The 16,334-nt window shown below is 31.9% G+C and overlaps 1 protein-coding gene across 1 annotated transcript in view; it reads right to left on the bottom strand.

Moving 5' to 3' along the window:
- The window catches only part of sowah (ankyrin repeat domain family member sosondowah), a 425,153-nt gene that overhangs the window by 346,126 nt on the left and 62,693 nt on the right, over window positions 1-16,334 (bottom strand). The window contains exon 3 of the mRNA XM_085944422.1: window positions 4,883-4,918. Coding sequence (XP_085800548.1) covers window positions 4,883-4,918 — 36 coding nt within the window. The remainder of the gene's footprint in view (window positions 1-4,882; window positions 4,919-16,334) is intronic.

The following is a 16,334-nucleotide window of genomic DNA, read 5'->3' as shown; positions in this document are numbered from 1 at the left end:
TTATTATGTTGTGAGTTAGTTAATTAAAAAATAAAATTAATCATGTCGTAACTAGGTACAATACTTGTTAAAAAAATATGAATTGGTGATTAATGAATTCACAAGCATGTTTTTCAACGTAAAACACAATTAAAATTTGTTAAAAATCGTTTTATAAACAGTGATAAAACAATGTGAATTTTTTCAACGGTCGTGTAAATAATCGAAAAGAGTTGTTTTACATTATTTTAAACAACTATGTACACAATTTGATTAAAAAGATAAAATATTAACCCTTCCGCTGCGTCTATCAAAATGAACAGTGTAAAATAACTAAGACACGCACTTTAATTGCGCCTATTTACAATGCCAAACACAGGTAATTAATATTATGTATTTAAAGATAAAATATAATTTATATAATACGAAGCATGACTTATACTATATATTATCAAAATGTTTGCTATTATGTACACTATTATGAAACTTATATTTTATTGTCACGTGTTCACGGAAACACGCGAAGTCTAACGAATAGTAGTAGAAACTATCTTAAAGTTAATACCAATATTCTGTATTATGCTTGAAATAATTAATAGAGTGATAAAAAAGGAACCTCTCAATTCTCGTCTATTTAACCACGTTTTTATTAGCTTGTATTCTTGTTTGTCCAGTACAATTTTTTTCTAGTTTGTCCAAGATTTGTATTGGACGATTGAAGATTTTTAAATAACTTCCCGACTAGAAAGACATTTGAAACTTTTAGAATATATCATAACTAGGGCCCGGATTTATATGCTAGTGCATGTTTTGTTAGGGTGTATGCACAGCTATGAGAGTTGCACAGAAATCTGTTTTGAAAGGCACAGAATCCAAAAATAAAATTTTATTGTGCATATAAATGCATATTTGAGACGTTAGAGCATATTTGAGACATTAGTGCATATTTCATAAATAAATGCATATTTTAGAGCTTTTGAATTTATAATTTTAGTTTTTTAATTATTGTATCGAAATATAACTAAGTTAGGAAGAAAGATAGTTTAGATGTAGGTACTTGCATTTTAATACCATCTCCGAGCTGTGGATTTATCAGTGAAAAAAGTGAAGTTATCTCGGGCACTATTATTTAAAGTTTGCCCAAGTGGACGTTGAGAGGTACCTACCTCGTTTTCCGCATATAAACAAAATACTGACAGATACCGGAATATGCGGAAAAATTTAATGCCAGAGCATAATATTGAAAAAAAATAATGTAATTTTATAGTATTTAGGAATAGTTAAGTGTGTCGTTTTTGTTTTTTAAGTTATGTTTGGTTTACATTGCATTTATTATTCAATTGTTTGTAGGTACTTGTGAAAAAACTATTTTGAAAATTGTAATTGATTAACTTTATATCCTTTGTTTATGTTTTTTATTCTGATATCGTATTATGTTGAAAAATTATTAACTAGTTATTCGATTTTTTGTCAGTAATATTGGGTAAAGTGGGTATTTACAATTTTTTCCGACAAAAAATGTAAATTTTTAACTGCATATTTCTTCGGGTTTAGTGCATATTTTATTGATTTTAAGTGCATACGTGCATGCATATAATCATGTTTTTTGTTGCATACAAATCCGGGCCCTAATCATAACACGATGACAATGCATTCTTATAATACTTTTAGCCATCTTTAAGCAGAATTGAATTCATTTTCAATTAATTCTGTTTTGTATGGAAAGTTATTTCGGAAAAAATCCGTGAAAAGTAAAACACTATTATTGGTTGCTAAGAGGGTCCTAGCAACAAAATTATTAATATATACGTGCGTTACTATGGAAAATTTCTTTTAATCTTGTATTTTTTTTTAATAAAATAGGCAATATTATAGGCAGATACAAATTTATTTATTTATATAGTGGTAGTCTGGGCTTTTGAGTTTGATAATGGCACTAACCCAAACATTAACCGACTAAAAAAACCGAATTCGTGGAATTTAATATCATCAATATTATATAAGTAAAGATATAAAATTGAATTCTACCAGTTAGTTAGGAAAATGGAAGTAAATTTATTGAAATTTTGACAAATATCTACATTACGTTCCCGGAAATTTGTACGTATGCAGTTGGCCGTTTCACACTTCTCCGTAAGATGTTATACCGAAAAATACATGATCGTATAGTATTGATATCAAATTCATGTCTAAATAAAACAAATATAAAATACGTAATGTAAACCACCGGAATAAAAAGGAAAAACAAAAGCAAATATGTAGGAAAGTAAGTTAGAAATACAATAATGTTTATATAAAAGTGCTCGTATCAAGTCGTACCTATCTAATAATAATGACAGTGTTATTATGTTATGACAGATATTTGATACCAAACAATAGGTATTAAATTAATATTCTTATAGAATCTTTTAAAATTTGAACACTCAACGTATCATGCTTTGATCTCAATGCACAACCACCTCTTTTCGGTAAAATAGCTTACGGTGAACGGTGTTACGGCGAAATGTAATAAGTACGTACAATTGACATGTAATCATAAAAATGAAAAATTTAATTTGAGTTAGGAGTCAAGCATTTTTATTTATGTTATGAACACAAAATACATAAGTAGGTAACTAGTTTAATTTGTTATTTTTTGACGTCAGTATATGTGCATAGTGGAACCAGCACGACAGCAGATCGTAGAGTAAAAAAAGAACAGCACGATAGCAAATAATATTTCAAAATGGTTAAAAATTTAAAATTCACGCTGTAAATTGGTTCAATAAAACCACACGACAGACGCACGAAAGACAGATGAAAATTTTTAATAATAATTGAAAAATTAAACACCATGCAGCAGAAAAACGTTAAAAAACACATAAAAGTAGAATTTTTTTGAAACAAAGTGGAAACAAACGACTTGACGCTTTTGTCATGCTGCTTACGGACGACGAAGTTAAAAAGTTAAAGGAAACATTAATCAATCCACGAAAGGATAGCTATGGATTGATTATTTTGAAACGTAGGTACAATATAATATTCTACCCTGAAGATATTAATTCTTCTTTGGAGAAGAAAATACAATACTTACCCTTGAAATGTATTGAACAAAGCACACAACAACAAATTAGATTACAATATTAATACTGTCGACCGAAGGTACTCTATGAAATTTGAATTTAAATTCTAATGGATAAAAAGTAGTTATCATGTAAGAATATTATTGAATATTAATTGTTTAACTAATAACTTTTTAAAGACTGATATCATAGATACCTATATCTCATTGGTTAACTCCATTATATTCCGAATACGTTACCATTGTTCCCAGAATGGACGATTTTACACCTCTTGAGTGTAGCATTTTTATTGTTTATAATTACTAATGATCTATAATTAGGTTTTAATGATTTATACGCTTATCGAGTGTATGATTAGTGATAGGTATGGGTTTTTTTTTACAAAAACTTCAAATATTCGTAATATGTTATATTTGTTATTGTTATCCTTCCTAATAGAATAGGTAGGTGATAAAGTTTTTACCTACTTTACTGTATTAATTTGTTATATAAGTTATGGTTAACTGTATTCATTGTCAGTGTGTATTTGCCTTTTGATGAGTGCAAATAGTACCTGAAGATGCTAGAGAGGCGAAACCCGGGTTGCAAAAAACAACTCAAATGGAATAGTACAAAACTTAAATCCTTTAGAGTTTACATTAGATTATCTTTTGTTTAAAAGGTTTATAATTTGTAAATAAAATATATACCTATCTGCAGTGTCGTCCCTAGGCAAAGTGCTGCTGTTTAACAGACTTAGAACGTTCCTTTTTATTTTATTTTTCAAATTGTTATGGCACTTGCTTACCTATTTTATTATTTATTTTCGGTTATCTTAAACAGACAGTCGAAGTTTCAAAAAACATAGTAGGTATATACAAAGATGTAAAACAAAAAAATCTAGGAAATGGTTAAAGGGGTTAGATTAACTCGGAATTATATAGAACAATGGTATTGGCATCAAACTGGAACCTAAAGTGCAGCAACGATTTTGACAGGGAACATCGCAAAAGGCTTTTATTATCTATACTTTTCAGAATCTTTGATTTTAAATAATAACAATTGCTGACGGGGAAAAAATCAGTACCCACCTACCGTGTGTCAAGGGGGAAGGTTGGCTGCTAAGAATGCTAAGATCCGACATAAATAATGCACACCAAACTTTGACAGTCAAACGTATTTGTTTTCATTTAACTATGACTACAATACAATGTGCACAATTAAACCCTGCCTAACCCAAGTCTAAATATATAAAAGTATGCCGTTAAACCATACATATTTTTAGATATAATCTTTATTATTGATTAAGGTTTGGTTTAGGCAGGGCGTAATGAATTTAAAAAAACTAAACAATACCATCTGTAATATGTACCTACCTATAATTATTAAATCAACGGAAAACACATACGCATGACTGAAAAAGTGTGTACTTACTATTTTTGCCGGATCGACATGGCATACCTAAATTATTATGATTTGGTTTCTTAATTCAATTAAAACAAATAAGTATGACTGACAAAGTTTGCGTGCACTGTTTATATCGTAAAGCCTACTTCAATCTATATGTAAGACAAAACGAAGCTTTAAAGCTGTACAAGTACCTATCTCCTTCGCGGAAACGTCCCTCGTTCTACAATAGCATAATGCGATCCAGGTAGGTATCATTTTATTATACTATTAAAAATCGTAGTTTTGAATATCATCGCTATCCTTTCATTGAATTTTGATACAACAAATGAATTTTCGGCCAAGAAGATAAAAATGTCGTAAAATTTGAATAAGCATCAGAAAATATGTAATCGCTTACCAGAATAATAGAATAAAATTTAACTTAATCTGAGAGAATAAAATAGTAAACTCACCGAAACGACGGAAGCTCGGTCGTCCTCCTCGGACCCCTATGGACAAAATAAACATGACATGAATAAAGAAACTTGTTGAACAAATTATGTTTAGCAATAGGTACGGACAGTGGCGTCCATAATATTAACACAACAGGGTACTTATATAATAATATCTACTAATCAAACGTGACATGGGTGCATTAAAATACTATGTAGTCTTAAATAGTTTTTACCAATTTTGCTCTTAAGCGGAGCAGAAGAACCTCCAATGAGTGTTGGTTACATTATCCGCTTGATAATAACTGATAAAACTGATTGATAGAATTATCCAACCCATTGGATCAAATCAAATCAAAAAAATATGTTTTATCAGATACGGGATTCGAACCCGCACCTACACCACTCTATCAAATATTCCACTGGGGGCGTAGTTACATAATATTCCACAAAGATATAATTACTATAATGAGCAATTTAATATTTTGTAATTATAATATTATAGGTATATACATTCAAACAATTACAAAAAATCAACATGAAACTCTGTAAGTATAAATGATTACAATGATTGCGAAGAATGATATTCCACAAAACGTATCTTTATATTGTATTTTTCATTTATATTGAGTATGTACCTACCTACATATTCATGAATGATTAATCACATATTCAGTCGAAGTGTTGACTTTTTTTAAAACAGTTTGTTAAAAATCTTGGTGACAATAAATCTTATAAAATGGATAATATATAGGTACATATTAAGTTTATTCAATCAATGATATTACATTCACATAAGTGATATTCTAAATATTTTATTATTCTAGAAGGGGGTTCCCGACTAGAACCCCCACCCAACTGGGTATATATAGTATTTGCAAAATCATATTTAGAAAAATGTCCAAAAATATATTTGAGGCGTATTTTCTCAAAAACGATAAATTCGCGTATGGTCAAAATTTCTCAAAAAAACTACATAGGTACATACACTTTCTATGCGATTAAATTTTCTAAAACTGTACAGAAAAAAAATATTTTCAAAAATACTCGCTGTTTCTCAGAAGCCAAATAATAAATATCATAACAAATTAACATAATATTGTTCTAATTTTAAAGTAAAGCATGATGGAAAAATAGACCAACGTTAAAACTACGCCATTTAATTTTAATTGTGGTTTTATCGGTACCTATTTGAAAATAAACACCTTATTTATTGATAATAGCATGATGTATTCACCAAAGTAATTTGTGTGTGCTAATTCATTACAAAAGCACGCACATTTACTTAGGCACACAATTACGCAGAACGAGTGTAACATAATTACCTACTCAGGTGTCTGTCTGCCGTAGGTGCTACTGATTTGTGCGGACGCCACTGTTACAATATTAATGTATTTCGTTTGGCCCAGTGGACGGACACACGCCCGCTTGGACAAAAATAAATTTGTTTTCTCATTATTATTTTGATAATGAAATGTATCGAGATTAGATCGGGCGATGGACGAGTTGTTATGGCCGACCGTTATTATTTGCCTTGCTACTCTTGGGGGTGTAGATGATACTGGCACTTTATCCGGGAAAACACAGACAATTCGTAACCAATCAAAATTAGTTTTTCTCACTAGCAATTACGCTGATAAAAATCGTCTAGAAAATTTTTTGAAAGATTCTTCGGAAATATTAGATTTTCTTCTAATATGTGGACATATTTCTGAAGTGTTACAAAAAATATCTACCTATTCGATAGATATACCTAATAAAATTTTAATTCTTGTTTATTACCGTACAAAAAAACCTATCTTTGTAAGTATATAAAAAACTTCTTGATACTTAATAAATTAAACAATAAAACTAAGGCTAATTAGCTGCAAGTCGTTGAGGGTTGCAGATTTGCAAGGGTTGCAAGACTGAGAGGATTACGTTTGTTATATTTTAATTCAACCAGATTAAAATCTGTAAAATTGTAATATAAAAAAAAATAACGAATCTTTCTGTATAGGTGCAATGGTTTGAGTTGTCTCATCTCCACCCGTTATATACCTATATGCATCCCCAATTTGTGCACGGCTGTCTTCCATGATGCTATAAACGTGTCAGAATTAAGAGATTTTAATTCCACACGTCCTTGTCCCGAAACTCGCTCTACCGTCATTTATCTTTAGTAACATGAAGTATCCTCTGTACCCGTGTACTGAAACTCTGTCGAAACAGAGGAGTCAGGAGTTAAAAGTGATAAATCTAAGGAGGGATCGGAATTAACTTCATGTATTATCATAAAATAATGACAAGATACCATAATCTCTCCGCAGATGGCAACAGCGTACAGCATAAACGGAGTGATAAAGTAAATGATGTTTTTAGATACCAACATAACAAAAATGCATAGGTAGGTACTTAATACCGCGAAAAGCTCCATACAAAATATTCCCTGCATACATTTAGTGGCATTCTCTTGATTATTTATTTCGTTTATATGACATACTTTTTTTCCGATCCCACAATTCCGTGAAAATTATGAGATTAACGGTTTCTATTTATTTAAACAGTTCTAATTATAAAATAATTACAAGATAAAAATAACTTTTTATATACAACGTTTTTAAAATTGCTGTTGAATCATATAAACTTGACTTGAGTAGCTTAAACGATCAAAAAAAAATGTACTTGATAGAAATAATACTGAAATGTCATTTTGACATTCATATTGATTTCCATAGTAACGCATGTATATATTAATAATTTAGTTGCTAGGACCATCCGCTTAGCAACCAATAATGGTGTCGAAATAACTTTTCATAAAAAACAGAATTAACTGAAAATGAATTCAATTCAGCTTAAAGATGGCTAAAAGTATTTTTAAAAAATGCATCGGCATCGTCTTCTGATATATTCTAAAAGTTTCAAATGTCTAGCTAGTCGGGAAGTTATTTAAAAATCGATTGCAAGATTTGTACCGGACGAAGAACCACCTGAAAAATAGGAATACGAGCTAAGAAAAACATTGTAATAACTGATTTCTTTAGCATTAGACAAAATGTGTCTTTTTCTGCATAAAGTTGTCAACATTTTCAATTCAGCATAGAAAGTGTTGGAAGTTATTATCATCTGTTATTTAAATATGTTTGTAGGTAATAAAGTTTATATTAAAACTCTGCTGTTTTAATTTGATTAGATTTTAAATTTAACGCACACCAATTGTCAGGTTCCCATCAGTGCTCGAACTCTTTCTTATCCATACTGTGAGACCTGAACTTAGCATAATAATAATATTTTGTAATACAAACAATAGAGAGGCTTGCATAATCAACTGGTCTAGGCAGTCTTTCCCAATATTACTTTTTCCTAGTGATCCGCCCGAGTGAGTCAAAATCTAAAATATCTAAACTCCAACGCGGAAACGAAGCAACAACACCTGATTCTATTAAAATATAATTTTGACGATGGAAAAAAAATGGATAACACCCATAGATAACACCACATAATTAATCTAGAATAACAGAGGAATAATTATAATTTTTTGTATTACATAATTCGGTACTTACAGCCTAGACGCATAAGAGATTCGAAACGACATTATAGCGCAAATCCGGTGAGTACCATACCTACTGTTTGTCTGGTCGTACATAGAAACTCGTCGCGACAGCAACACGTCGAATTTGTCGATGTGATTTTGCTGTCATTCACAAAACACATAAGTATAACATAATGTACTGCCGCACATAGCGTCGGTGCAACATATTTGTTAGAATATAACATCAGCTTGTCCTGTGTAACAAATTTCATACGAGAGGCAGGTAGAATAACAAAATATCGCATCGGCGCATGTGCAGCATTTGAATTTTCACATGCTTCGATGTGAAACTGATAATAGTCGTAGTGCGGTTATCGAATCTGCACATATCGGTAAGACAATCTCAGACAGAGGCGAACGATGAAATTGACTGCAAGCCATTTCGCATTGCAGATTTATTTGACAGGATGTAGGTATTATGATCAAAAAAATGACTCACATTACCGTTACAACCGTAACTATTATCCCGTAGAATTTTCTAGGATGAAGCATCATTATGTTGAATATTTAGATGCACAACCACAAAAAATACCTAGGAGGTAGGTATATATTACGTATATTATAACAAAACGTCATATTCGGACGGCTTTTTATGGATTCGCAAATGAAACGACACACATAGAAAAAAATAAGTACAAATAGTTTCAAAAGCTTATTAAAAAAACTATTACATACTGACTGCGATATTAAAGAATATTAACAGATTCACCACGACATTAGATAAACAACAATAGCTGTGCAGTTACTAAACACTTTCTTTAACCACAATGATAACGTTTAATACCCACCATGGATTGGAGTGTCTCATTTGAATAACTTGAGCTTTAAGCCAATTGAATGAGTTACAATTAAAAATATTGAAGAGAACCTTTTATAGGTAGGTAGGTATATAGATATGGCGCCTAAATGTATGAAGTTTAACCTGAAAGAAGAATCAACGTATTTGGTTACAACAGTGGATTTTTGGTTTTATTCATCCTTGAAAAATACAGCAACTTTTTTCAACGGTGCGTTCCATTGTTCGCGGCGGTCAATTTTCCGTGGACTGGCAGTACTAAAGAAATGCGCTGCGACTCCACGTTTGTTACTGCTGGTTCATACAATCTGCGAAACGTTCCCGGGAATATTAAAACATCGACAAGTCACTGCCAAATTCGACGTTGAATGAGATTCGATCGTGAATGACCTCATATTCTATCGAAAATATATTTGTGCTACGTACCTACGACTTATGAGATCATGAAATGAAAAAAATATATATCATTATTTTGAAGGTATTTTTAATATACCTATATAATTATTATATATATATATTTGTAGATAAAACGGGAGTTCGTTTAATTACATAGATAATCGAGTGTTAAGACGTATTCAGAATTGGCTACGTTTATTGAGATCAATTATCATGTGGAACCCCCAATTTTCTTATACAAACGTGAGAATATTATCAAACAACCTGACACTTAATAATATGTAGAAGAGACGATTATTACGAATTAGAAGAATATTATTATACACGTCAGTGAGGGTCACTGATGCCAACCGTACTATAATTATAGTACAATACTATTATTTTAATTCCGTGAAAAATGTAAAATACTATAATTTTACGCCAAATATACCAATATACTATAATTTTAAAGAATTCAAGATGAAAAATGTTCCTGTACTATATATTTTTCAGAAATACTATAACTTTTACGCCTTTGTACTATAATCAGCATAGAAAAAGATGGCAAAACTGGTGAGGGTCGACAACCCCAAACCTTATCAGCGAAACGCTGCGAGGTAGCACCAAGACGACAGACAGCATATTACCCAATTGTGACCTCCATTATAATAGCTTGCAGCTATTTATCGAATATTGATTTCAATAAAAAGCGAATCATAGTTGATGGGATATGTCACTCTACGAACACACCTCGGACGATGTCACTCTACCAATACGCCTCGTACTGAGTAGACCTCGCCGTGCGTTACTTTGTACGGTCAACTTCACACCTGTATAGTATTCATTTGTCAGTAAATAAACACTCTCACGTCGATCCACTCAACAACCACCGGTCCATCACCATCACCACAGCCAAATTCGTGACTCCGACGTGATAATCAATAAAGGCTCTCTCCTCGATTTACCACCAAAACTCGACATTTTAAAAGAGTTTCTAGGTGTTTGTGGCATCTAATATGCCACATTTACAGACAATTTGGAATGAATATTCGAATTTCGTGGCGAGGCGTAATAAGTTTTAACCTAAAAAAAATGCATTTCCCCAATAATTATTCGCAAATATAATACAAAAAGACAAATATACCTCCTTTATAGAAATTTTAAATTGAAATGTCTAATTCTTCATTCCAATACTTCAATACGATGTATTGAAAATAGGCAGACTAGTCTAATAATAAATGTATCCCTTTATAATAAAAGTCATGTGAGATGAAATAATGTTGATTAAACTTGTAATTATTGAGCCTAGTTGAGTGTAGGTAGGTATATCTCGAAAACCATCTGTTAAAGTACCACGATATGTCGATGATATGAGAAAAATCAATGGAATAGTGTATCAATCACAATAATATAGTGGCGAATTTTACCACGGGTAAGAAAAGAATAATTAAGTGTTGATTTTCTAACAATTTAAAAATGATAATATCAGTTAACGATAACTAAAATATTATACATAAGTCATCGATTGTAATAATTGTTATAAATATTTAGCAAATACTGCATCAATCGTAATCCACCTCATTCGAACTGTAGCAGTCGAAGTAAAATGGAGGTATTTCATTGATCCGCAATGCGCGATGTAGACGTTAGCCACTCCAACAACTGACCGATACTGCGAGTGCGAGAAAAAACGCAATACCTACATCGTTATCACCACAGAAAACCAGCGGTTCCAATTCGATTTCCATTTAACGAACTTACACCTATGATTAAGAGAAGTATCACTACGAAAAACAAACATTAACATATTATTGTGTCGCTGTCATGTTATTTTCTCGCGTGCGACGTTTTGAAATTTTACAAGTAAGCACGACGAACGACATTGCAGTAAAAATCCAAGCAAGGACATCACCTAATCAAAGGTTGTCCTTATCATCACGAGGTAAGTTTTCATCGCGGAGTTGTCACGGAGTAAATCATATCCACCTGCTGCGTTCTATCTCGGCTTGGCCATCTTCAGTTGCCGCTGATCCCAGCACTGAGCGAATAATGAACGCCCAACGGAGGACAACAGCCCTTGCGATTCCAAGGAATAACGCAGACTCTGACTTACAACGTATGTTTCCCATTCGCACTGGTGTTTATTAAAATTTATCGAAGGACCGCGCATAAACCAATCGCAATTGACTGACAAATGCAGTAAGTCAAAAGTACACGAACGGATATACGTTTTACAAATATTTTTTTTTCACCAAATTAAACTCCATACTGAGCATTGTCATCATTATCATAGCTGCTGGATGAATACTTCTTCTTTTGCTAACATTTATCTGGTTCACGGGATCCTTATTCATGCGCATCTATTATATACACAAGGCTGCTATCGGCGGCAATCGAGGGTAGTTAATCATATTCATATATTGAGGTACTTATTATAATTGTTACAAAAAAGTTTGCCATCTAAACACTTAAAATGTTTATCTCGCTCTAAAAGTCAACACAGCCAAGAGAGGGACGACTGTTAAAACAAACCTAGTACTTTTTGACAGTTTAGACAAGGTATGGGCAACTCGAGGCCCAAATGAAGACTTTTTGCGGCCCAAGGCCCAATTGAAGTATTCGTTTTTCTATATTTTGCATTTTGATATGCATACAATAAAAAAAATTCTCGTAAATTTACCACATTTATATTATATTTTGTGAAATTAGAACTTTCTTGTTGTACTGAGTGCTAGTACCTGTTATGCTAATATGCAGGCTCTACACACTCCGTACTTAATAGTGACCGTAAAGATTTTTTTAAATATTCTAACGAAGTCACAAAATTTATTAAAGAATTCGATACCACGTTCGCATTCATGCAAAAATATGAGGAAATATTCTTAACTCCATTTAACGTGGAGATGGAATCAGCGCCTCCAAATTTACAAATAGAGTTAATAGAACTGCAATCAAGCATAGAGTTAAAGTGTATGTTCGAAGGGAATAAGCTTGAGTTTTATCAGAAATATATCCTCGAAAATGTCTAAAATTAAAATGACTGGCAATGTGCATTAAAGCAGCATTTGGGACTACATATCGCTGCGAATCGTTCTTTTTGAAATTAAATTACATGAGGTTACATGTGTTTTTTGAATATCAATATTACATCGACATATTCGACATGTTGCAGTCGGACGAGTTTAGATGTGCGAAACGGCTTAGGAACCGTAGAGCCAAACATACTAGTAACAGGGTGCGAGTATAGAACATATTATGAAATTGTTATTTATTTCGTTCATAATATACTACCTATCAATTATTTTATCATGGCAATTTGTGATGCTTCTATATTATAAAACTTGGTAATACATTTGGGAACTGACTTATATCTGGGTCGCCATACTTACATACATACTAAATAAATCCCAATAGGTATTTAATTTAGCGAATTTGCAATACTAACTTATGGATTTTTATTGCATTACAATACAAAGTTTGTAGTAATATTAAAAGTGGGCACGTTATTATAATAATAATAACTATGCTGTAAAGACGTCATATACCTACGCGAATTTACATTATGTACCCTTATTGTGATGTAGATAGAGTTCATTTTGGAATGTATTAATAACAAGGTCGTTTACGAAGACGCTTTCAAGTAATAAGTAAACGGTCCAAACATTCTCGAAACATTAAATTATATAATATTAATCGAAAGAATGTCACGGGAATATGATTGAGCAGAGGGATACGAACCCACAACTCATACAACTGGAGGAGAGTCTTTTAGTTTCTAGTATATATTATTATCTACTCATTGACGGACAGTCGTGCACACAAGGGGAGGGGTTCCCGGGTCTGGAGTCTGGAGCACAGTGTTTAATTTAAATGAATGGCAAATTAGTTTTTCTTCTTCGTCGGGACGTCATGACTGAGGAACATAGCTCAGTCATGATTAGTCGGATGATTAGAGCCGTCGAGCAGACATAGCTGCATAGTAAATAGATTTACATCCCTAAAATTTTCAAACACGGTCAATAAAACTATCAATATATAATCATAAGTATTATTTCCTCTCGCAATTTAATAGGGCCGTATTTTCATTCGCTTTTCTTACAAAATTAACTGATAATATATCAAATGTTGCCTGCGGCGCAATTAGGCTCTATGTAAATAATTAATATAGAGTATTTGTAATTATTGCTACAGGCCAGCTGTTCATTGCGAGACTTAAAGTGTGGAGTGTCTGGGTATGACGAATGTAAATAACAGATGAAAATTAATAATAAATTGTTATACATATAATGGATTTTTTCTTTGGAAATGGACCCCCTCATACCATTTTTCGGTGTGGCCGCCTGTTAACAGATATAAAACTACTGTAGATTTAATTGAATATTAAAAAAAAAAATTATCCCATAGAAATAGACGCGTTATCGCTTTAAAGATTTTCTGCTACGAAAATATCGTTCCCACAGGCCATTCAATTCAGACATTAATGCTAACTAATGCTGGCAATATTAAATTCTATTAAAATCCTTTTTTAATTTCAATTATCATTTTCGTGCGATCGTAGTGATTGCTTTATGCGTTATTACTATTTGCAATTGGAAATAATTCTTGCCCGTCACTTTTGAATATAGGTACTTAGGTATACGGATGGAGGTAGGTAGGTAGGTATATTTTTTTCTAAATATAAATAATGATTGTGTTGTAACATGAATGGTTAGTATGATAAATAAATATTTGAAAGACAATATTGAATCGAGTGATTGCCCCTGACGAGGCGAGGTATTATTGAATTGATAAAATCACGCTTTCTATGGCACTACATGGATAGAGGCCGTGACGGTACTGCACACGGGGCTTCTCAATACATTATAACCAACAATTATTATTAAAATAAATAATGTTACTAAAATCCGTGTCCGGAAATTTGTACGTATGCAGTTGGCCGTAAGACAGTTCATCGTGAGACGTTATATCGGAAATACATGGCTGTATAATATTGAAATCAAATCCTTGCCTAAATAAACCATCTAAAAAATACTGAATAAAAAGCACTGGAATACAAGGGAAGAAAATATGTAGGTAAGTAAATTAGAAATACAATTATACAGTAAAATTTATATAAAATTCTCGTATCAAGTAGTAGATAAATCAAATATCTGATTATAATATCGGCGTTATTATCAAACATTTGATATCAGTAATAAAATATCGAATTACTGTTCTTTAATTATTGAATCTAATAAAATTGTAACAGAAGGTACTGGCTGCAATGCTCTACGAAAAATGCGTATTTTTTATCTCAATCGTATACGGGAATCTCTTTCCGGTACGTCGAAATGTAATACGTACAATTCACATGTAACCATTAAAATCTATAAAATAAAAAAATCAAAATATGATTTCGTTTTCCAACTTGGAAAATTGTTTGTTCAAATTACTTTTCCTACTAATTCCAATTTCGAATTTTCACGACAGATAAAGTTTGCATATTATTTTGACATACATATTATAACGATTATTTTCCGACTGCCATTCTAGACGTCTGCTCTTGAGACATTTTTGTTTGTTATCACGAAAGATGGTTTCCAATTCTGGCGTCCTATAGAATTTGAATTTATATAAACCAGTAGATTACCTACGTGGTCGCAGCCATGACTGACCCTGATTGAGAACCGTTTCCTCGTATCAAGCTTATCAGGCACCATTAGCCAGGGGTGCAAGACAAGTCAATGCGCTCCCTAAAGATATAGACATTTTCAGTGATGTGCTGTGTATTTTGTTTTAGAAAATTTATTTTATTGTATAACATTGTAAATCAATAAATATTCTTTTGTTTGGCAATGTGATGCCCGTGACCAGGAGAGAGAGGTATTAATGAATAAATTGGGAAAATGCAGGTTATACCCTCCTTTCACGATTAATTCGTTCCTGGAAAAACCAAATATTTCAGTTATGAACATTGTACATGAATTTCTCCAAAAATGTAACGTAAATGTCTAGTGTATAGTGTAACAAAAATGTAATTCTGTATTATTAATAATGTAACTATTTATGTATGTAGTTAAAAAAGTGTATGTATACTTTTGTAAACCATTGTAAAGCAGAATAGCCTTCCATTCAGAGAAGAGCTCAATTGCTTCCAAATAAAGAAAGAAAGAAAAACTCAGCTGTTAGAATTATTTTCATTTTGACATGTTGTATTAGATACAGATATTTTAACTTTGAAGAATGTAATTATTATTGTAAGATAAATGTATGTATATCGAAGCGACCCCGTGCGAAGACAGGTGCTTTATCTCGTGCGAGAAGCGTTTACAACCATTCTCGTATAAACTCATATGCTTAGCTTAGGAGCGTAAATGTTTTTTTTTTAAATTAATTTATCACGGACCATATCTTGCTTTTTAGTAAGGGTGGTTCTGATGTTAAAAATAAATTCTGTATACCAGAGGTAAACTATTGTAACTCCAAAAATCGTGAAATGGAGTTATTGTTATATTGTTATTTCATTACTTATCCTGCATACGTGGTAAACAGCTGTAACTCATATTACTCTTATTATAAAAGTTAAAAATTAAAAATGTCATTGTAACTATTAGAGGTAAACAACAGTAAGAAAACATACAATTCTTTTGATGAAGCTTATAATCGAACTACAGCGGTAAACAAGCAAAAAGGTTTTGATAAACAGGTAAATTTTATCTTTTTCCATTCACGAATGCCACAAGTTGAAATTT

This window comes from Rhyacophila brunnea, unplaced genomic scaffold, assembly GCF_057557595.1.
Source record: "Rhyacophila brunnea isolate RB1 unplaced genomic scaffold, BYU_Rbru_1.0 scaffold_1, whole genome shotgun sequence".
Lineage (NCBI taxonomy): Eukaryota > Metazoa > Arthropoda > Insecta > Trichoptera > Rhyacophilidae > Rhyacophila > Rhyacophila brunnea.
This window is presented reverse-complemented; position numbering and strand designations above follow the sequence as displayed.